Source organism: Hydra vulgaris, chromosome 11 (assembly GCF_038396675.1).
Source record: "Hydra vulgaris chromosome 11, alternate assembly HydraT2T_AEP".
In the NCBI taxonomy this organism is placed as follows: Eukaryota; Metazoa; Cnidaria; class Hydrozoa; order Anthoathecata; family Hydridae; genus Hydra; species Hydra vulgaris.
The window spans coordinates 25,040,110-25,061,579 of record NC_088930.1 but is presented as its reverse complement, the minus strand read 5'-3'; the positions used below and the strand labels follow the sequence as shown (position 1 = coordinate 25,061,579).

Below are 21,470 nucleotides of genomic sequence, written 5' to 3'. Positions count from 1 at the left end.
AATCGCTAACAATGTTTAGTTTAATGTATGAGTTTTAAGATTAAAAAAAAACAAAATCCATTAATTTTATAAATTAGGAAACCCAAGATCAACTTGATGCTCACGGATTTCGCTGCTGCGTATAAAAATTCATTTTGTTCAGTTTAAATCTCACTTTTAGTTACAAGTAAGAATTCTCCTCTTCAGATTTTGACATCGAGTCAACCAAATGCCAAGCCAAAAAGGGCGTAATTGCTTTGGAAATTGAATTATATAATTAGAAACCCATTCCCCCCATGCCACCCATTCCACCTCCCATAGGTGGCATTGGAGGATCGTCTTTAGGAAGTTCAACTATAACAGCTTCTGTAGTTGTAAGAAGAGATGCAACACCGGCAGCATCATTTAATGCAATACGTACTACTTTCGTTGGATCGATAATTCCAGCTTGAATCAAGTTAACAAATTCACCAGTCGCTGCATCATAACCGAATTCTTTGTTTTCGTTGCTAGCGACCTACAATAAAAAAGAAAAACTTTTTGCATCAAGTATAATTTATCTAAAAGTGTAACGTATTTAAAACTATAAATTTTAAAATATTTTTTTCTTAAATAGTTGGTCTTATCTAATACCTTTTGCACTATCATTGCGGCTTCTATTCCAGTATTTGCAATTATCGTTGTTAAAGGTTTAAAAAGAGCAGCCAAAACAATATCAACACCAGCTTTTTGATCAGCGTTTGATACAACTAATTTTTCTAATAACGGAGCACATCGAATTAGAGCAGTGCCTCCTCCAGGAACAATTCCTTCTTCAGCAGCAGCGCGTGTTGCATTTAAAGCATCTGTTACACGATCCTTCTTTTCGTTTACTTCAACTTCACTATGTCCACCAATCTTAAAAAAAAAACTAAAATAATAACCTTTAAAGATAAACTTTTTAACTTATCTAAATTATAAAATTTAATTTATAGAATCCCTTAAAAAATCATTAATGAATTACCTTGATAACTGCAACGCCACCAACAAGTTTAGCTAACCTTTCCTGAAATTTTTCTTTTTCATAATCAGAATTAGTGGCTTTTATTTCATCTAAAATTTGCTCTGATCGACGAGAAATTTCTTTTGGGTCACCTTTTCCTTTCATAAAAAGTGTATCATCTTTTGTAACTATAACCTCGCCAACTTCTCCAAGATCATTTAATTGAACTTCTTCTAATTTTAGACCGAGATCATCCCCAAAGACCTGAGATTTTCAAAAAACTACAATATAACTAATTTGTTTTAAATAAAAGCAAAACAAATAATTAAAAAAGAAAATAAAAAAATAATAATAATAAATAAATAAAGAATTAAGTAAGTCACCTCAGCACCAGTAGAAACAGCAATATCCTTTAAAGTGTTTTTACGATTATCACCAAAACCAGGTGCTTTAACAGCAACAACTTGTAAACCAATCTTTAATCGATTTAGGACAAGAGCTGTTAATGCTTCTCCATCTACATCTTCAGCTACTATTACTAATGGACGTTTGTTACTGTTAGCAAGCTCAAGTGCAGGTATGATTTCCTGAACATTTGATATTTTTGATTGGGATAACAAAACTAATGCATTTTGATATTCTACTTTTTGACCTTTAGCTGTGTTGATAAAATATGGTGAGATATAGCCACGATCAAATTTCATTCCTTCAATCACTTCAAGCTCATCACTCACAGTTTTTCCATCTTTAACTGTTATTACACCATCTTTACCAACCCTGTCCATAGCATCAGAAATAAGTTTGCCTACTGATTTGTCACCATTGGCAGATATAGTAGCAACTTGCGCTATTTCTTCAGATGTTGTTACCTTTTTAGAAAGACTTTTAAGACCTGCAGTTACAGTTTCAACAGCCAACATCACACCTGTGAAAAAAAGTTAAAAGATGTAAAGTTTTAAACAGTTAAGCATACATTTTATGATTAATTAGAAAATAGAACTACTAATACAACTATGCATATCTATTTATAATTTAATTTAAACTAAACTGGTAATCAGACAATTTTGCTGTATTTTGGCTTAAAGGGATTGAGATGAGTTGTGTTCAATTTATAGAAATATTTAAAAAAACATTTAGATTAATTTTTTTTTGAATAAAACTAAATAATAAATGCATATTAATAAAATCAAATATTTTGTTTTAGTAGAAGCTCACCTTCTGTTCTAATAACAAATTGCTGAAATTCAAGTTAAAACGGTCTAGTTTTAAAAGCTGTTTCGCACACAACTATTTAATTATCATAAAAGATTTCAAAATACTAAACCACAAATCACATAACCATTACCAAGTAAAAAAGTCATGATCTTGACAGATTAGGAATGTTGATTGATAATTAAAACAACTTTAATAAAAATATGTTCTTTATATTTAGATACCAGTGCAGGCATTTTCACAATTATTGACAGCCCTGCTTGACATACATTTGAAAAACATTTTTTGGCGTTTAGGATTTTATAGAAAGTTTTTAGATCAGACACATTTTTGATTTTTAAAGTATGGGGCGTTTGATGCGTTCTATATCTTTCTGTCTGTCTGTGTCTGTTTCTGTGTGTGTCTGTTAACATATGTATACGGCTTAAATCCCAGTCATTTAATAAGGTTTAGTAAGATTTTATAAATCACCACCCATAGCCATATTTAAATACCAGAATTACGATGGTATTAGCCAGTTATAGCCAACTAAAACATAAATAATGGCAAACAGACTAATCATCAGTTTTTCAAAGTTTTGTGAGAAATGATTGTATTAACTAGTTTTACCTTTACGGACTTCATTAGGATTGGCACCTTTTGATACAGCATCAAACCCTCCTTTTGCAATTGCACGAGCAAGTACTGTTGCAGTAGTTGTTCCATCACCAGCCTCTTCATTTGTATTATTTGCAACATCTTGAACAAGCTTAGCTCCCATATTCATATATTTGTCTGGTAGGTCAATTGCTTTAGCAACAGTAACTCCATCTTTTGTAATTTTAGGTCCACCAAAGGATTGCTCAATAAGAACATTTTTACCCTAAAATGTAAACTATTTTAAAATTTGAATTCAAAACGATGAAAATAAACAATACAAAAATCAAACAAAAAATAATTTAAAAAAGATATTTTCATAATATTTGTAGGACTTCAAAAATGTTTTACTTTTGATTTTAAAAAATCAAAAAAAGAAAAGAAAAAAAGATCACAGCAATGAAATTCAAAAACACTGCAAACTAACACTTCAGCCACTACGGAATATTGTTTAATACACTATTTAATTAACTTTATTAAATGGCAAATAAATTTAATTTTTTTCAAATTTAAATCAAAATAAAAGAGATATTACCACAACGCAATTTTTAAGTAAAACTAGAACCATAAAACTTAATATACCTTTTAACATTATATAGTTTAAAGTTTACATATGTTAGATATTTGCTTACATTTTCTTATAAAGAAAAGTGCTGCAACTCTTACTCACTATTATCTTGGTTGCAATGGCTGCCAAGAGTTTTTTGTCAAACACTCACAAAAGGGCGCTACTACTAAATTTACCAATAATATAGAGAAATAATGACTCTTGGTAGTCCCTAAAAACTAAAGAGTGAAAAGGGAGAAAAGTGAAAACAAAATATTCAAAACTTTAACAAACAACTCTTGTTTAATGTACACTGTAAACATATTAGAAAATACTGGGACAAATTTAAAAAATTAATTTAAACTTGAATACCCTCTTTCACTCTACAAATATATTCGAACTAGTTAAGCTCTAAAATGATTGAATTTTTATATTATTTTTGAAGAAAGTTTTTAAGTGTTGTTTTTTTATGTTCTTTCCTATTGAACATGTAACTTTATTAATGCTTCATAAAAATAAAACTCTTATTTTATTTCTAAATCAGCAAAATCTGAGTATTTGAAATACATTTTCTAAAATAATGGAGTTATCACAAAGCAATGAGTTGATAACATTGTGGTCAACATAATTAAAAAAAATTAAATGTCGATCAACTTTAAAGTAGCAAAAGCATGTAATCTGTAAACTTAGTTCTTTTCAAGTATAAAATCTAGAATTATTTTAATTTACAAGAAATCAAAACCTATTTTAATTAACAAGTGCAAGCAATTATCATTTTCAATTATTCTAAACGAAATCAGAGGGGTTAGCGTGAAATGTTGGAGCTCAAACTAAATGAGTATATATTGATTGAGTACACAAAAGCAAATCAAAAATGTCATTTAATAAAAATAACATTTTTATAACAAAAATGTTTTTTTTAATTTAAAGACATTTTTGGATCTCTCTAGGGTACATGTTATTATTATAAAAATGAAAAGTTGAAATAAGAAGATAATAAATAAATATAACTATAAATATAACTAACTTTTGGTCCTAATGTAACAGCAACAGTATCAGCAAGAAGATCGACTCCCTTTAGTAACAGTGCTCTTGCCTCTGAGCCAGTCTTGATCTCTTTAGGGGAGTTGAAATTCGAGGAAGTACTAAAAAATGATGTAGATAACCGCGGAGAAAGATTTACCACGCGATTAACTGGCCTTATAAGTTTTGCAAGTGAATACATTTTTTAACTAAATAAACAGCAAGAAATATCTAAAATAGAATATACAATTAGAATAAAGTCATTATTGCAACTAAAAAATATTGTACACTTAACTGGGAATATACTAAGCAGATATTAAATTTTTCTAATGTAGATAAAAAATAGATCCAAAAGTTCGTTACCTACCTTTATAAAATTTATATGTGATACGAGATCAAAAAGTTGCTAAAGGAAGGTTATTTAATGCACATGCATCTAGAAAGTTCGAGTTTATAAGTCCTTCTCACGTGGAGTAAAATGAAAATTTACTGACTAATATTTAAACATTATTGTACCAATAATTTTTTTATTGTGTTTTAAGTTGATCTTTTAAACACATAAATAAAAAAATAAACATAAAAAAAAATTATTTATAATTTGTTTTAAAAATATTTATTAAAATAACTTAAGCTTTTTTGTAAGTATGTATTTTCATTTTTTGTAATGAAGTTGCGTAATTTCATGAAAACGGAAAACCAACGATGAACATTTAAAAATATACTACTCTTGATCTTCGTAGATACTAGCGTCAAAGACATATTGTGATATGGTAAGATAGTTACATGCAAATTTTGTTATCTATTCTTTGATTAAAAAAATACTAGATTGTTATACATCATTTAAATAGCTTCAATGTGGTATTTAAAAAAACAAAAGTTATGAAAATCAAATAATTGTTTAAAGGTCTAAAGTAATGAGTTTTGAATACACAAATCTGTTGAAGAAAATGCAGTCATGGTGTTCAGTTTTTCTAGATTTAAAATTCACTTTGTCCTATTAAGAATGTTTTAAAAATGTTATTAAAATGTCATAAGCACTTTGTCTAAATGCATATAACATGAACTCGGTATTAGGAGATAATATAATTATATTATTTTGATCCAATCAAAATATTTATTTTACCGGTGTCAGTGTAATAAATATTTTAAAGGAGTTTGAATAGAAATTAAATATATTTATCAATGTTAACGATATTAAAGACATTTTTAGAAATTTAAATTTGTGAAGAAAATTTCACAAAGTTGAATTCACGCTAAAAACAAACTTAGTACTAAACATGCCAAGTTTGAAATCATATTTAATAACATAGCTAGAGGTACAAAAAATAATTTTTTGATATTCATATTTATATAAGTTTAAAGTATTACTAATTCACAGACTCTACGCAAATGTTTCATTTTTTATTTATAACCAATGAAAACAAAAATATAAATGCATTAAAAGCTTTATTATCGATTTACCATTCTTTTTTTGTAGGAGGTACTTATGATATTTTTTACACAAACTAATTACTTTTTCTGTTTACATTTTCTAAAAAAACATCTGATTGCTAAGTAGTTATCGACATTTTTATATTTACAGGTTATATGGCTCAAATAATAAGTTATTACTTGGCTGTTTCATTTTACAGAGCAGCCAAAAATAGTGTAGAAATGGACATATGTTTATAGTATTTTGGCTTCAACATAACTGCCAATAAAATCTAAAATCTTGTTAACATAGCCTAAAAATAGGGTGTCAACTTTAAAAGAAATTCTAAGCATTCTGCCATTTGTAATGAGCCCTTTACTTTTCACAAACAACTGGTAATTATGAACACCCTATATGTTAGGCAGTGAATCATATGGCTTCAGTTTATTCAGATTTTCACTTGCTCTTCTTTGAGGATTGTCGTAGTTTAATTATCTCAAGTATGTCCAAAGCAATGTTAGGCAGAGTCGCAGTAAACTATCTCACTATAGCCAAAGTTTGTAAAACCTGGGCAAGTCTGAATGAGTTAAACTGCCACTTGCACCCTCTTCACTCAATTGCCACTTTCTTTCATTTAGCATTAAAGTCTCTAGAATCTAAAATTTGTGAATTATTTGAAAGATATTATAGTGAGTTTTGGCTATGAAAAAGGTTTAAAGGTCTCAAAGGTGGTCCAAATGGTTTTGTTAGTTTTTTAGGCGCTAACAGACTATCACAATGTATCATTTAAAGGTATCGTGGCAACTGTCTTTACATACTTTTTTGTAACTTGCAAATTAGGTGCCATGAGTAGTGTGACTTGCAATTTTAATTACATTTGCTCTGGCTTACATTCTCATTGTGTCTATTGTTAACAATGATTATTATTAAGTGTCGTTGTTGAGGTTTAAATTTTTAATTACATTTTTTTTTTTTTTTTTTTTTTTAACAATTTAATTTTTTTATGTCTAGAGAGAGAAAGATAAAAAGGGGAGGAGGTTACAATGCCTCTTTACTAAAAGTATGGATACTTTGTCTCTAGATATACTAATTTTAGTGAAAATAAAAATATTTCAATTAGTTATTTTTAATAATAGCCTGTTTAACCATCACACCACCATCCACCCTGAGCTCAAAAATACATTTCTAATGTTTGGTAGGGTTCTGGAAGCAAATTATAGCAGTTTCTTGTATATAGAAATTATAAATTTCTTCAAAATAAGCTTGTTTTATTTTAAAAAGTAAATTTTTTGATGGCAAGATGGTGCCCCTGAATATGTTCAGTTGTTAAAAACTATTTTAAATTTGTAGCCCACTCTTATACCTTTCTTTTGTTACCAAATTGTAGGGATTTTGATAATAATAAATAAAGTTATGACAGCTTAGGTTAGGAAAAACTTGATTTTGACTGCAGTTTCTACAACAAATTCTTAAAACTTTTTTTAGAAGTGTTCAATTTTTATAAGTTTTTCACCTTTAAAATATTTGTTAAAATATTTCTTTCTAATGATAACAATAAAGTAATAAATCAATTTAAAAATCATGTAACCTAACAAAAGTGATCATTTGCTAAAATGTGTTTTAAATAATAAAATGATCCTGTATTAAAGATAAAGTGTCATAAATTTTATTTAGGGTTAGCTAAAGAGCCATAAACATTAATCAGTTCCCTAATATTATTCAAAGGAATGTTACAAAGGTCTTTTGTCTGAAAACAAATAAGCATATAGAAATTTCAAAAGCAATGATCATTTTTATTAAAAGCATCTTCTGGTAATTAAAATTAATACTGAAAGAGCTATGTTTTGTTGCTTCACCAGCATGAAGTCACCAGCCTGGTTAAAAAGTCTAATAACTATTTACAAATCTTAAATTTTATTAAGTCTTTAAAAGAAAAGCATGATTTTTAAAAGTTATATATATATATATAATAGTTTCTAAAATAGTTATAAACTATAATTATATATATTTATTTTATAATAATGAGTTGATGATTTATAAGTACGGTGTTGCTCATACAGAAGTCTGATCAAAAGTGACACCAAATAATAAATACAATAATTAAAAAATTATTGAATATAAGTAAGCACTTAATACTGTACATAAAAAAATAAATATATTGTGCTGTTTCTACATAAACTAAGTTAAATAAATAGCTAGCCATTTGGTTTGCAGCCATTTTGGCCTGTAAAAGTGGTTAATATTTTGTTTTACTTTAATTATTTACATTTAGTTACTTTATATTTATATATTTTTACTACAAATAATATATAGTTACATATTTATTTTAATATTCAGTTAACTTAAACAGAAACTGGTTTTATAAATGTTTTTTATATTCTGATTTTAAATAAGAAACATGTAAAATAAATTACTTGCATCATAAAACATTAAAAATCACTTTTAAATATAAATACATTAACATTAAGGTATAAAACAATTAAAGTCATGTAAAACTAGTATGTTTTTAGTATGTTTTTGTCAAATCAATACTGGTACTGGTACCAGTTTTGCTACTAAATTTATTTCTCTTGAATTAGCATTGGATTGTTATTACTAAATGCATAGTTTGCTGAGTTATCGCTATTTTTAAAAAAAATATTAAATGTTTGAATTCATCTTATAGGCTGGTCTTAGAAAATTGGTCCCTTTGTTTGATAGAGTTATTGTTCAAAGAGTTGTAGCTGAAACTGTAAGCCAGGCTATATTTAGATTATCATTTCACTAAAAATATTGTTATTCAACTTTTATGAATATATTTTATATATTTTTAATTTGAACAAGAAATCGACTGGTGGAATTCTATTGCCAGAAAAAAGTGTTGGCAAAGTTAATGAAGCTACAGTAGTTTCAGTGGGGCCTGGAGGAAGAGATCAGGTACTAGTTTTATTGATATTTATGTTCAGTGTTTTGCAAAAAAGTTTTATGGTGATCATAACACTGATTTTGTTTTATTTACAGTCCGGAAAAATTGTTCCCGTATCTGTAAAACCAGGCGATAGTGTTTTATTACCTGAATATGGAGGTACAAAAATTGAACTAGGAGATAAGGTGAGGTTTCTTTTTCTTGTTTATTTGAAATTATATTTCTAAATTCATAGTAGCAAATTAAGTATATTTTAGCAATAATTTTTATTTTGTGTTATATTTTAGGAATATGTTATCTTCCGTGATTCAGAGCTCCTAGGGAAATTTGAAAATTAAGATAATCCAAATATTCTTTGTAAAAAAAAAAATTGTAAAGAAGGTTCTACGCCTCATTTTATGCTAATCCAGGTTGATCTCGAGAATTGTGTAGAAAAACGTCTAAAAATGTAACTATGGTGTGTACGAAACAAAGCCAATTTATTATTCAATTCTAATTTTTTTTTTATTGTAAATAAACTAGTTCTCATTCTTCCACCTAGCCAGAATAGTTTGACATTTAGTGTGTGTTGGCATAACTTTTCAGCGATCTTGGGTTGACGTTGTGTGCACTATTTATGCTAAAATACATTCTTTGTGTGTATAAAATTACGGAAGAAAAAAAATTTAATCTTAAGTAATTTGTAATTTTATGCGGAAAAGATTTTAGAGTTTTTATCGGTGAGCATCCGTTTTGAAAATTAGTTTCCCGTTTTGTGTTTAACACCTAAGTGATGGCTATTTATTGTCATAATCAGCAAATTGATTACTCCGCAATGTCATTCGTGAGTTTTTCTTTAGTTTTGTTATTTAAATTTATTTAAAAAAAGTATACAAGGACTGACTGTCTCGTTTAAAACTTTGTAAAGCGGTGGCGTGGACCGAAGTAATGTTTCTTTAAAGTCAAAACGTTATTTCTTAACTATTATTAGTTATTTCTTAACTGCAAGAGTTCCCATTTTCAATTATCAGTTGGTCTAAGTTTATTCTAAATGTAAACTGTTTTTTGATCTATATCATGATATAATAATTTTGATTGTCAGTAAGCAAAGGTTGTAAGTTGGTAACGCTAAAGCTCTCGTGACAAGGTGACAATATTTTTGATTACGGTGCACTAATTCTGAATAGCGATTTGAATAAAGCGTCGCCTTTTTTTATCGTTGGAAAACTCGAAATTTTAAGATAATTGTAAAATGTTTAAACCTACCTGTATATATCATTTGGAACACGAATTTCCTCAGTCTAATAGCTAGAAAGGATTTTAGTTATTCCTGCGTTGTTTTTTTTTTTTTCCATTTGTCGTTTTTAAAGTTGTATTGCAGCTTTTTATTAACGTATCTAAGAAACCTCTCAGTGAAACATTTAGATTAAGTCATGATATTTCGCTTTTTTTGATGTTTTTCAGTAATATGTGATAATCAAGACATTACTCCCCTAATAGAAAATAATATCTGGTGATAAATTGTTCTAAATATATAAAAGTTAAGTTCCAGGGTATATTGTCATGTTTAAATTAACTATTGTCCTGTTTTAAGCGGTTACATAATTGACTAACTTTTTGATTTATAGTCATTAAAAATGTCACATTTCATTTTAAAAAGCAAAGTTTGCTTATATTTCAGTGAATATAGCTAAGCGCTAAGTTTGTTTTAAAATGTCAAGACACTTAAAATATCTTTACATATTTTAATACCTATAGTTGTTAATTTATTTCAATGGAATTTATTTAGGTTATATATATATATATATATATATATATATATATATATATATATATATATATATATATATAATTTATTTATCGGGAAAAATGTTAAAAACCACCTCTCTTTTGTCAATAACATTCCGTGGTTTAAGCTACTTCCTAAATTTTCAGTATAAAAAAATGTTTTATAAAATGTCGCGCAAAGGTAAACTACGCCCTCGCTTATTTATTTTTTATATTTCTTTGACATGAAACGATGACGAAATATTGGTTATTAAAAAAATTGTAATTTTTTATACAGAAACGGAACATAACAAAAAGTTATTGTAAAAAAGTTGGCTTTTGTGTTACTCTTGAATATTCTTAACAGTATGAACTTACTTTAAATGTTCCCAAAAAATGGTAAAAAAAGAATGAGTCCAGAATATGATAATAAAGATTAGGTACAGAATATCGTAAAAAAAAAAAAAAGCTGTTTTAAGGGTAAATAAATTGATGAAATTTATAAGTTTAAATAAATTGATGAAAATGTCAAGTAGAATTAAAAAAACACATAAACTTAGCGTTAAAAGAAAGAAAATAGTTCTTTAAATGAAATTCATGAAATAAAATGTAAATGAAAATAATTATTTTTATGAAACTTTTGTGTAGTCATCATTTGACGTAACAGAATTCTTTTCCTGTGTCATATATTTAAATAGAGGGACTAGTTCGCATTTTTATTGTTTATCTTTTCCTGTTATTAACAAAATTTGATGTGAAAGAAAAAGCTTTCCTCCTCCTTACAATTCAAATAAAAAGGTCTTTGAAAAGAGTTTTAAGAATTGGTTATACGTCGCAAAGTTTTAACTTATTTTAAAAAATAAAACAACGAAACAGGTTATACTGTTTAGGCTGATTAAAAGTTAATGGTTGTGGTTTGTAAGCAATATGGCAATATGCCGGTGTCCTTAGCTAAAAAACAAAACATTAAGATATTGTTGTTAGTTTCAAACCGACATTCTTTTATTTTAATATTTAGTACCGTGTGATTAAGTTTAATGACTCGGTGACACATTGAAATGATATTAAGTTAACTTAAACAATATTAGCACAAAATAACCGTTTTTAATTTCAATATAAATAAATATTCTTTTAGTCCTTAACAAGGTTTTTTTGTTATATACCACATAATCTATTATTTTGTTATATACCACATAATCTATTATTAAAAGTAGGTATTGCTGTCACTTAGTTTACCAGTAAAAGTGCTGGTATTAGTAATACAACTTAAGTTTACAGTTTGAAAAAAAAGTTTTCTTATTCATTTAAATAAAAATTTATAAGTTTTATAATTAGGTTTTTTGAAATTTAAAAATTATGTACGTTTTTTTGATTTAGAAACACTCATACTGAGTACATGTTTATACATGTACTCGATATGAGTGTATGCGATGGTTTAACGGATTTGTAAAAAAAAAGTTTTCTCGCAGAGAAGCTTTTCTTATAATTGAACTTTTATTTTAATGAACTTAATTAATAAAAAACCTTAGCCCCGCCTCTTTATTATATTTATTTAGGGGGATAAATATAAGTTAGATAGGGATTTCAGCTTCTTTTTTATTATTACTTTAGAAAAGCTTACGCAGACTTGAGCTCTTCTTGGTAAACAATCCGTTAGCTTGATACTTCATTATAAATATAAAATTTTAAAGTTTGTCAGATATTTTTAAAAAAATTGTAAATACAAGAATGTAGAAAAAAGTTTATCATGCAAAGTTTGAAAAATACATTAAATTACGAACTAAGGAAGTTTGATATACACTTTATTAAACTCTATTTCGGAGAACAATCTTGAGTTGCTTGAGATTACTTTAGAAAACGGATATATATAATAAATATATGAATTTATTTTTTACCAATTGTTAAAAATTTTTAGCAAATCGTTTTGTAGACAACAACAAAAAAAAGAATTTTCTTATTCTTGATTATAGCATACATTTCCTTTTATTTAATTTTTTTTTAGTTATTAGAATTAATTTTTTTTTTAAAGAATAATTTTATTTTCCTTGAAATCCTAAAAACTTTTCATACATTTAAATTAACTAAGAAGCAATTGATGCAAATATTGTTGTCAAGTTTAACAACAATGATTTGCAACAAAAAGTTGAAATCGAAAAAATATGTAATAATGGAAAAATGACTACATACATCAAATGATGAACTTTTGATTGGTAACCAATAGTCATGACAAAACAAATAGTATATTTTATCTACCAATTTTTTTAAAAATACCCCTAATTTAATTTTTAAAATATAAATCAGCTTATTGCAATATGATGGCTACTATTCACGGATTTTCTATTAATTAAGTGAAAACTTCCAATTTTCTGTTTAAAATTAAAAAAAAAAATTTGGAAATAAATGACTTTCAGTTAAATTATTTTATATGATGTTTGCTTATCCCCTTTTTTTTTTAAACTCTACTTTATACACTAACTTAGACCAAATGATATTTGTCGCTTATATCTAACAGTTAATTTAATTTTTGACATTAGGAACAAAGATTTCGAAATTTTAAGGAATTTGAAATAATTTTACACTCGAGTTTAATCCGAGTTTAATTCAGATTTTAAAGCAAAGGAACAGTTATTTTTATCTCGGATATTTTTCGGTAGACAGAGCTTCCCACATTCAGAAATTTTGTTTTCTTTTTCAAAGCTATATTGTTCAGATTAAAGAAAACATATAATAATAGGCGTAAATTACATATTTTTTGTTTCCGCCCCCCTCCCTTTTTTTAAAAATAATTGTTAAGAAATAAATCTCTAAATTAAGTTATTTTAAAGTACAACACTTTCGACTAGACAGAAATCACTTTTGTAGACAGTTTAGTTGCAGCAACACCACCTCCCTATCGAGGGTGATTTTTTAATGAAATATATGCCAAATAAGGAAGTGGCAGAGGGTAAAATTAAACGAAGCGTATTTACTTTTTAGTTAACGAAAATAGCTCTTTTCTCATAACTTCAGTACTTCTTTTTTATTAGCTTCACTTAAACCCCTATATATTTTATTTAAGTTGTGACCGTTCGTTTTTTTTTGTTAGTTTCACCTAACTCCGATAGATTTTGCAGATAGCGCAAATTTTTCAGATAAATAAATAAACATGTTTGAAGAATAAACCAGCTGCAAAAAATTTATGTTATACATTGTTTAAAAAAAAATAATAATAAAAATAAGCTTTACTAGTAATGTAATATTAACAACAACAACAACAACAATAATAATAATTGTCAAAATTAAAGCTATTAATATTAAAAACAATTATTATAATGATTTTAATATTAATGTATAAAATATAATAATGTCATAACGCTACCACTGCTACTAATGATATAAATTGTCTTTTAAATTATTCATATTTCTATGCTTTAAAAGTCTAATATAAAAGCTAAACATAAATATCTTCGAAAGAGATAAGCTATTCTTTTAAGAAAAAAAAAGATAAAACAGAAAGAGCAATCAGATGTGTATTTTTCATATGAACATACGAATAGGTGAGAAGAACACCTGCATAATTTCGACATTAGCAAAATATATAGCGTGAAAAGTATTAAAAAAAAAAGAGTTTACATATTTTATATGTTTAAATGTATATAAATTTATATAAATAAATATATATATATATATATTTATGTGTGTATATATATATATATATGCATATATATGTATAAATATATACAATTATGTATATATATATATATATATATATATATATATATATATATATACATATATATATATATATATTAATATACATATATATATATATATATATATATATATATATATATATATATATATATATATATATATATATATATATACATATATGTATAAATATATATATATATATAATTATATATATTTATATATATATATATATAATATATATATATATATATATATATATATATATATATATATATATATATATATATATATATATATATATATATAGATATATTAATATATATATGTATAAATATATATATATATATATATATATATATATATATTAATATATATATATATATGTATATATATGCATATATATATATATATATATATATATATATATATATATTTGTATATATATATATATATATATATATATATATATATATATATATATATATATATATATATATATACATAAATATATTTACAGTTATAAAAATATGTATGTAAGTTAAAATCAAGTTACTTTTAAAATGTACAAAGATGAAGACCAAAAAGTGCCATATATTTATATGGAGGTATTTGTAATCTTAGACTTTAATAAAAATTTTAATTAATAAATCTTAAAATTTTACAAATGTCGTTAGTAATGATTTTAAACCTTTTTAGAGTGTTGTTATTACTTTATTTAGTCAGTTTTTTTTGTTACTTATTATGAAGTGTCGTTTTGAATTAGTGAAAGAATTTATATACTTTTTATTGATATTAATGAAAATCTTTTTTGCTGTTTTAAATAATTTGAATATGCTACTTTTAGGAACCATTATCCTCATTAACCTTAGCTGAACGATCTGTCGATAAAAATTATTTTCCCAATGACAAAGAAACTTTGTATCAAAATGATGAAAAATCGTATCTGTACGATACCCATGGTAATTTCGTTTATATTTGTCTATTTTTTTTTTCTATTTTTATTTTTAAAAATATGTTTTGCGTTTGTATATTCTATTTTTAAATTCATTTATGCATTTAAAAAGTTGTTTAGAACAACGCTTTACAAACATTGAAATTGTTTATCTCTATAATATATTTAAAGTGTTTCTAGCATGAAATAAGAAGCAGTATATGTTTAATATAACTTGATTTTTAACTGTATACTTTAAAGTAGTACTAAAAACCCTCATTCTATAATTCTTTTATTTCTAATTATTTGATGGCATTACTTCAGCGGAAACCTTTATCTTTTTTTAAAAAGGCTTTGGTTTTTTTTTTATTCAAAATATAGAATTACATATTAACACAAGTCCCGCTAGCAATTATATTAAAAATATGTATAATAACTATATTTAACATTTAGATTTATTTCAAGATCTTTCTCAAATGCAAGAACATTGGATGCGAGCTGGTATTTAAGAATACTACTTATATATATATATATATATATATATATATATATATATATATATATATATATATATATATATATATATATATATATATATATATATATATATATATATATATATATATATATATATATATTTATTTATTTATTTATATTTACTTATGTTTTACAAGTTTACATAGGTTTTATAATTTTTATATTTGGTATATTGACTTTTTTTATAGCCCATACTACTAAAGAAGATCAATTTGTTCCTGAATATTCTTTAGCAAGAAAAGAACATGCTAAAGTGCTAACAGGTGTTGATCTATTATACTCTTTTGTTCTCATAGGTATACAGTTTTTTATAATTGATTTTTTTTTAACTTTACTTTTATTATATATTAGGATATGGACCAGTACAAATAAAAGTTGAAGACGAAAGTTACAAAAATAGTTACGAAACACCATGCTGCATGATAAATGACTCCTCCAATCAGATTTCTAATATGAATATGCTACAGGTACCATCAAGTTTACAACCTCCGATAACCGCTAACGAGCTGTCATTATTGGGAATGAGAAATAATAACCTTCAAGCACCACCTACTGCTCCTGCTCCATCATCTTCTAGCAACATGCGATATGAATTTAGTCCAAGATCTCCAGTATACCCAAGGTATATAAACCATAATAAAATTTTTTTTATATTAAAGAAGTCTGCTGTTGCTTATGAAGACTTTTTAAGCCCACAAGTTCCTAATAAATTATTCATTTTGAATTTGTAAATATCTATATTATTAATAAATTATTAATGTATTGACTAAAAATACATCTTCTTGCGTATGTATTAGACTTGATACAATTGGAATACATTGTGCCATATATTTAAAGATAATTTTTTTTTTTTTTCAAAATATGAAATAATTCTGCGCAAAATAAAACACCTCAATTTACAGCTAACAATTTTTTTTTATTACAATAAGTAAATATTGTCGTTTATACTTCCAGGTATTTAGTAATTCAGGTTTTCAGTAGTTCAATAAACGCATAAAAAAATGTGAAGCAGTCCAATAAAAAAACAGCTTTGTAATTGGTTTGAACTTGGAAAATTTTAAAACTCTTTTGCGGAGCTTTTTTGCTGTGGTTATGTTATTGTTGGGTTTTTTTTTGTTATAACTTTCATGTTATAATTTTTTTTAATTCCTTTTTTATTTTTTTAAGTAGTTACTATCTTTTTTGCTAAAATTTGGCATAAAAACGAATAAAGTTTACGAGTTGCATCAATTTGTTAGAACGCTTACCGGAAAAAATCTTTTTTTTTTAAAAAAAAAATCCACGTACTACTTATCAATAGAAAAAAAAAACAATGTTGAATTTTTAATTATTCATATATTATCTTTCAAATGGTACTCTTTTTTTTTTAAAAAAACATTTTTTTTTCAAAGAAATTTTAGATATATATTGCTTCACTTTTTCATGTTTTTATTTTGAGTCGGTAAATCATAAAATAAAGTATTAATAAAGGTTGACAAATTGTTTAATCAGTAAATTCAAAATGAAAAACTAAATGAAAAAAATTATTTAGGCTTCTTAGAACGGACATGATAATATCATCGGAGATGATAATATCATCATTTTTTATATTATGAAAATGCAATAACATCAGCAAAGTCAATACAAATGTCTTTGAGAGAAACTTATAAGAATTTTAGTATTTCAAAATATTCTTTACATTGTCGTTTTATAAAAACTTATAAGTTTTATAAAGTAAAATCGAAATTTGGAGAAGTATATAAAAGATATGGAGTTACACATTGTTAAGGTATGGTGTTATGCCAAAATAACTTTGTGTTTTCGATTCCAATCTTTTGATTACTCAGATTTAATCTATTAAAGTTCCGTCTCACTTTGTCTTAGATTCCAGAGAAAGCGAGACAGGTAGTTGTTGTCGTTTTGAAAGGAATTCCGCAATAATGCAAAAACTTATTATGACAAATCTTTAAATGAGCATTAGGCGCATAATAGGCTACCCAGCCGGCTTTTGGTTCTAGAATGACGTCTTTTGAACGTTCAAAGACGTTATGAATGTCTTTTGAATGTTTAAAAGACGTTTTTTTAGAAATAAATGCCGACTGGGTAGTGGCTTGCAAAATATTTTTTTTGTAAAGTAGTTCTTCACAAATGTCAACATTCGCTAAAAAAGCTACTTTTACACTTATACTTGGTCTTACGCTAATAATCTTAGATGGGTCAGGTATCGCGGCAACTTTTTTGATGTTTGAGAAAGATGTTATTTAGACGTGGAGCAAACTCTAAACTTTGGTATGTTTGTGCTAATATCAAATAAAAATGCTTTGGAAAACATTGTGATGAATGGAGTCTGGTAACGATAAAAACTATAAATCTGTTCCGCGTTCTGAACCCTAAATGTGAGAGCAATTCAAATTTCATTAAACAATATTTTAGTGTACGAAAGTTATGACCTTGAAAAGTTTATGTCTCTCATTTAAAGCAATTTGGAAACTTTACATGGTCTTTACTTTAGAACCATCAAATATTATTTGATGAAGTTTGAAATCTATTGATGAAAATAAATTCAGTTTAGAGTAGTAATAGTACTTTTTATCTATTTTTAACTTTATTTTTGCTTTATGTTTACCTGACGTTATTTATACACTAGCTATTTGTGCATTTGTATGAATACGCAATTTTTCTTAAGGTATGCAAGCCCACTACGAGGTTTAAAAAATGTGCCACCACTTGACCATGGAAACGAGTTATTACGTCCGCTTACTCACCCCAATCTTTCGAATCAAGTTTTAAATCATACTAAGAAATCAGATTTCAAATCTTCTGATGATGTAACAAACTGTACACCGTATGATTTATCTCACAAAAGTAGTGATATTGCTCAACCTAATTCTATGCAGTTAAATTTTGAGTTGCTTGGCTCGCTTGAAAGCTCGTTAGACTATATAAAAAAAGAAGCACAAGAAAACCGGGACATACCTGCAAAAGAGTCTGGTATTTTAATTTTTTTTTTTTGGTTTTTAATTTAATTGAAAACATTTATCTGGAATTTGATATGAATTTGATAAAAGATAATAAGGTCCTTTAGAAAAATAAATTCTGGCATATTAGTCTTTTATTTATTGAGTGTCACCCCTCTGTGCCACGTCGTGATGGTGTCACCCGGTGTGGCCTGCACCCCCCTCCCTTCCCCAGTGATGCCACTGTAATAATTTAAGGAGAATTATTATAAAAATACTTTTAATTTTTTAAATTTAGATTCTGAATTGACAAGCGGAACTGAATATTTACGACATCGGACATTAAACAAAAAACAGAAACACAATCGTCTTGGTAAGAATTTTAAAAAAATGAGTTTTTCTAACTCCTTGATATTTTAAAAGAAGAATAAGCTACTTTTAGCGCGTCGCAATACATCTAGAGACGCACTTTGTAAAGTTTTAGTTTTAACACGAGATAAATCATATCTTACTTTGAATCATTACGGTCTCCTGTTGGGTTGAAGTTATTTACTTTTGATTTTGATTTTAATAATATTTCGTCTCGGCTTTAGCTATAAATAAGATTGAATAAATTAAACCCCAGTAATTAAAATGACGTTTTTATTATTTGAAAGACTTTCATTAAAATATGTTTGGGTTAAGTAAAAGAGCGTTCACGCTTACTTGATTAAATATCAATAAGGAAACTATATGTTATTTGCTTTTCTTATAAGTATTTAACTTATAAGTATCTTTTATCTTTAGCTGCTGTTTTAGGGCGTGAAAAATGTAAAATCAAAAAGAAAGTTTGTTAACTTATTTGTGTTTATGTCGGATTATTGTCGAAAAAAATCATATACTTTGTCAGGCCGTAAAGCATACTTTTGCTTTTTTTTGTTTTTTTATTAAGTTTAACTAATTTAAACATGATATTTATAAAAACAATATGTGACATTATGACGTTATGAATAGCTTCTTTTAATATCAAGATATTTAATATCAATAATACCAATATGCGACCCTAGAAGTTTATGATTTGTGATCTGCAACACCGAGGTTTATACAGTATAAGTCGATTTCTTATTGAAGTAAAACGAAAAATATATATATTATATTAGTGACATAGGACTAAACCTTAATGGATCAATAAGAGACAAACCCATTAAAGTTTTGATTTATCTTAATGTAATCAGTTACATAACGTATTTCTGTTGTTTAAACTTTTTTTTATCATAATTACCTCTTAATGTATAACACCGTAAATATAGTTTCGAATGATAAATTTTAATTTCATGTAAAAAATATTTTTGTTTAATATTATAGAGTTTTGCGCTTTAAAAAAACAAAAACAAATTATGTGACTAGGGAATAGCTTATTTTTAAAACCTGTTTTTTTAACATTATGAAAAACACTTTTTTTTTTTTTCTGTAGAAAGAGAGAACCCTTTTAGCCGTTATGAGGGAAACTCACGACGTCCTTATCAAAGACGTGGTACACTGCAACTGTGGCAATTTCTAGTTGCTTTACTCTCAGAGGATGACTGTCAACAGTTTATATGCTGGAATGGTAGGGGATTGGAATTCAAATTAAATGACCCTGAAGAAGTTGCCCGTCGTTGGGGAATGCAAAAGAATCGACCAGCTATGAACTACGATAAGTTAAGCCGTTCACTTCGATACTATTACGAAAAAGGGATCATGCAAAAGGTATCAGGCGAAAGATATGTGTACCGATTTGTATGCAGTCCCGACGCTTTGTTTAACTTGGCATTTCCAGACGGTATTCGCCCATTATTAAAACCACAATGCAGCCAGCCGGATAAACTTCAAAATCACCGTTTTATACACCATGAGACTGAGTTTCCTTTACCATATGTTGAAACGTCACATACGAGGGTTCCTTGTAATCTTGATTATTGGAACAAAAACAACGACGTTTTAAACTTTTAAATCATTTTTTAACGTGAGAATTGCAACAATGTTTGACTGTGTTCACATTTGCATGTAAAGTAGAAATCGCTTGCTTGTAAAAAACAAATCGTCGCCAACACAGACACGTCGCAATAACGCTATAAAAAGAGTTTAACATTGTCTAGACAATTGTAAATAGTTACCATTTTTATGTTTTACAACTTGAAAATCTGTTTATTACTAAATAAACGCGTATTTAAGAAAAAAAGAGAAGTTAACGAAATAATTTTGTTGTCATGGAGGTTTCCATTTACACAATACATTAGTCGGAATAAAGCGCTTGAAGACTAAGCGCTAAATCTCCAACATAACATCTTTTGTTTATTATCTTTTGTTTGTATTTTTAACTAATTTTATTTTGAACTATTGTCGGAAATATTCCGACAAAATATTTTATAAATACTTGATTTTCGATAAACCTAATAAATATTCGTTACAATTTTTGTTTGATTTTTTCTTTGGGATCTGTTTAATGACTTTGTTAAACTTGTTTTTTTTTTTAACTTACAATGAATATTTTATCTAATACAACTTTTTACGGAGAAAAAAAATATTGCAAATGTATATATTATTTATGTATAGCTAAAATTTATTATTTATTATTATAAGTTATAATTTGTACAATATATACATAGTCATATGTAGTTTTAATATATTTAAAATAAAATGTAGAAAAAAATTGGTCTTTTTTTTATTCTTATATATTAGCAATTAAAGTTATCTTGACAAAAAGATTTTTACCGATTGAGACCAAGTTTCAACAATATTCTTGAAGGCATTACAAATACAAGCTGCATTAAGGACAATATATATATGTTTATGTATATGTATATGTATATATATATATATATATATATATATATATATATATATATATATATATATATATATATATATATATATATATATATATATATCAACAAAAGATTCATTAGAAAAT

The 21,470-nt window shown here is 26.2% G+C and overlaps 3 protein-coding genes across 5 annotated transcripts; 2 read left to right on the top strand and 1 right to left on the bottom strand.

The window, feature by feature from the left end:
• Positions 1–14: 14 nt before the first annotated feature.
• Positions 15–4,936, bottom strand: LOC100209426 (heat shock protein 60A). 2 transcript variants are annotated; one of them, XM_065810555.1, is made up of 7 exons: positions 4,747–4,936; positions 4,384–4,610; positions 2,783–3,035; positions 1,345–1,886; positions 983–1,225; positions 613–876; positions 15–496 (listed from the first exon to the last, which is right to left on the bottom strand). In XM_065810555.1, the coding sequence occupies exons 2-7, from the start codon at positions 4,579–4,581 to the stop codon at positions 257–259; spliced, it is 1,740 nt and encodes a 579-aa protein (XP_065666627.1). In that variant the 5' UTR covers positions 4,582–4,610; positions 4,747–4,936; the 3' UTR covers positions 15–256. The 2 variants fall into 2 exon arrangements, with proteins under 2 accessions (XP_065666627.1, XP_065666626.1); XM_065810554.1 differs by having other exon boundaries at positions 4,384–4,588.
• Positions 4,937–5,046: 110 nt separating this feature from the next.
• Positions 5,047–9,185, top strand: LOC100205882 (10 kDa heat shock protein, mitochondrial). The gene is made up of 5 exons (XM_065810558.1): positions 5,047–5,149; positions 8,456–8,521; positions 8,614–8,706; positions 8,791–8,880; positions 8,983–9,185. Exons 1-5 carry the CDS (start codon positions 5,147–5,149, stop codon positions 9,031–9,033), a joined length of 303 nt encoding a protein of 100 aa, XP_065666630.1. The 5' UTR covers positions 5,047–5,146; the 3' UTR covers positions 9,034–9,185.
• Positions 9,186–9,366: 181 nt separating this feature from the next.
• On the top strand, positions 9,367–20,738 carry LOC100208132 (ETS translocation variant 1). Of its 2 annotated transcripts, none has more exons than XM_065810556.1 (8): positions 9,367–9,518; positions 14,979–15,093; positions 15,519–15,566; positions 15,791–15,865; positions 15,954–16,224; positions 18,268–18,572; positions 18,837–18,911; positions 19,992–20,738. In XM_065810556.1, exons 1-8 carry the CDS (start codon positions 9,468–9,470, stop codon positions 20,507–20,509), a joined length of 1,458 nt encoding a protein of 485 aa, XP_065666628.1. In that variant the 5' UTR covers positions 9,367–9,467; the 3' UTR covers positions 20,510–20,738. The 2 variants fall into 2 exon arrangements, with proteins under 2 accessions (XP_065666628.1, XP_065666629.1); XM_065810557.1 differs by lacking the exon at positions 9,367–9,518 and adding an exon at positions 14,643–14,739.
• Positions 20,739–21,470: the final 732 nt, after the last annotated feature.

What these genes read in the sequence shown, in the direction of transcription:
- LOC100209426 (XM_065810555.1), bottom strand. Translation starts at nt 4,581, where the DNA reads ATGTATTCACTTGCAAAACTTATAAGGCCAGTTAATCGCGTGGTAAAT. An exon ending in TCCTAATGAAGTCCGTAAAG is followed by an intron (nt 1,887 to 2,782) that starts GTAAAACTAGTT and finishes TTTTTTTCACAG; the next exon opens with GTGTGATGTTGGCTGTTGAA. An exon ending in CTGTTTCTACTGGTGCTGAG is followed by an intron (nt 1,226 to 1,344) that starts GTGACTTACTTA and finishes TGAAAATCTCAG; the next exon opens with GTCTTTGGGGATGATCTCGG.
- LOC100205882 (XM_065810558.1), top strand. An exon ending in GGCCTGGAGGAAGAGATCAG is followed by an intron (nt 8,707 to 8,790) that starts GTACTAGTTTTA and finishes TTTTATTTACAG; the next exon opens with TCCGGAAAAATTGTTCCCGT. An exon ending in AAATTGAACTAGGAGATAAG is followed by an intron (nt 8,881 to 8,982) that starts GTGAGGTTTCTT and finishes GTTATATTTTAG; the next exon opens with GAATATGTTATCTTCCGTGA.
- LOC100208132 (XM_065810556.1), top strand. Translation starts at nt 9,468, where the DNA reads ATGGCTATTTATTGTCATAATCAGCAAATTGATTACTCCGCAATGTCA. An exon ending in ATTACTCCGCAATGTCATTC is followed by an intron (nt 9,519 to 14,978) that starts GTGAGTTTTTCT and finishes TGCTACTTTTAG; the next exon opens with GAACCATTATCCTCATTAAC. An exon ending in CATACCTGCAAAAGAGTCTG is followed by an intron (nt 18,573 to 18,836) that starts GTATTTTAATTT and finishes TTTTAAATTTAG; the next exon opens with ATTCTGAATTGACAAGCGGA.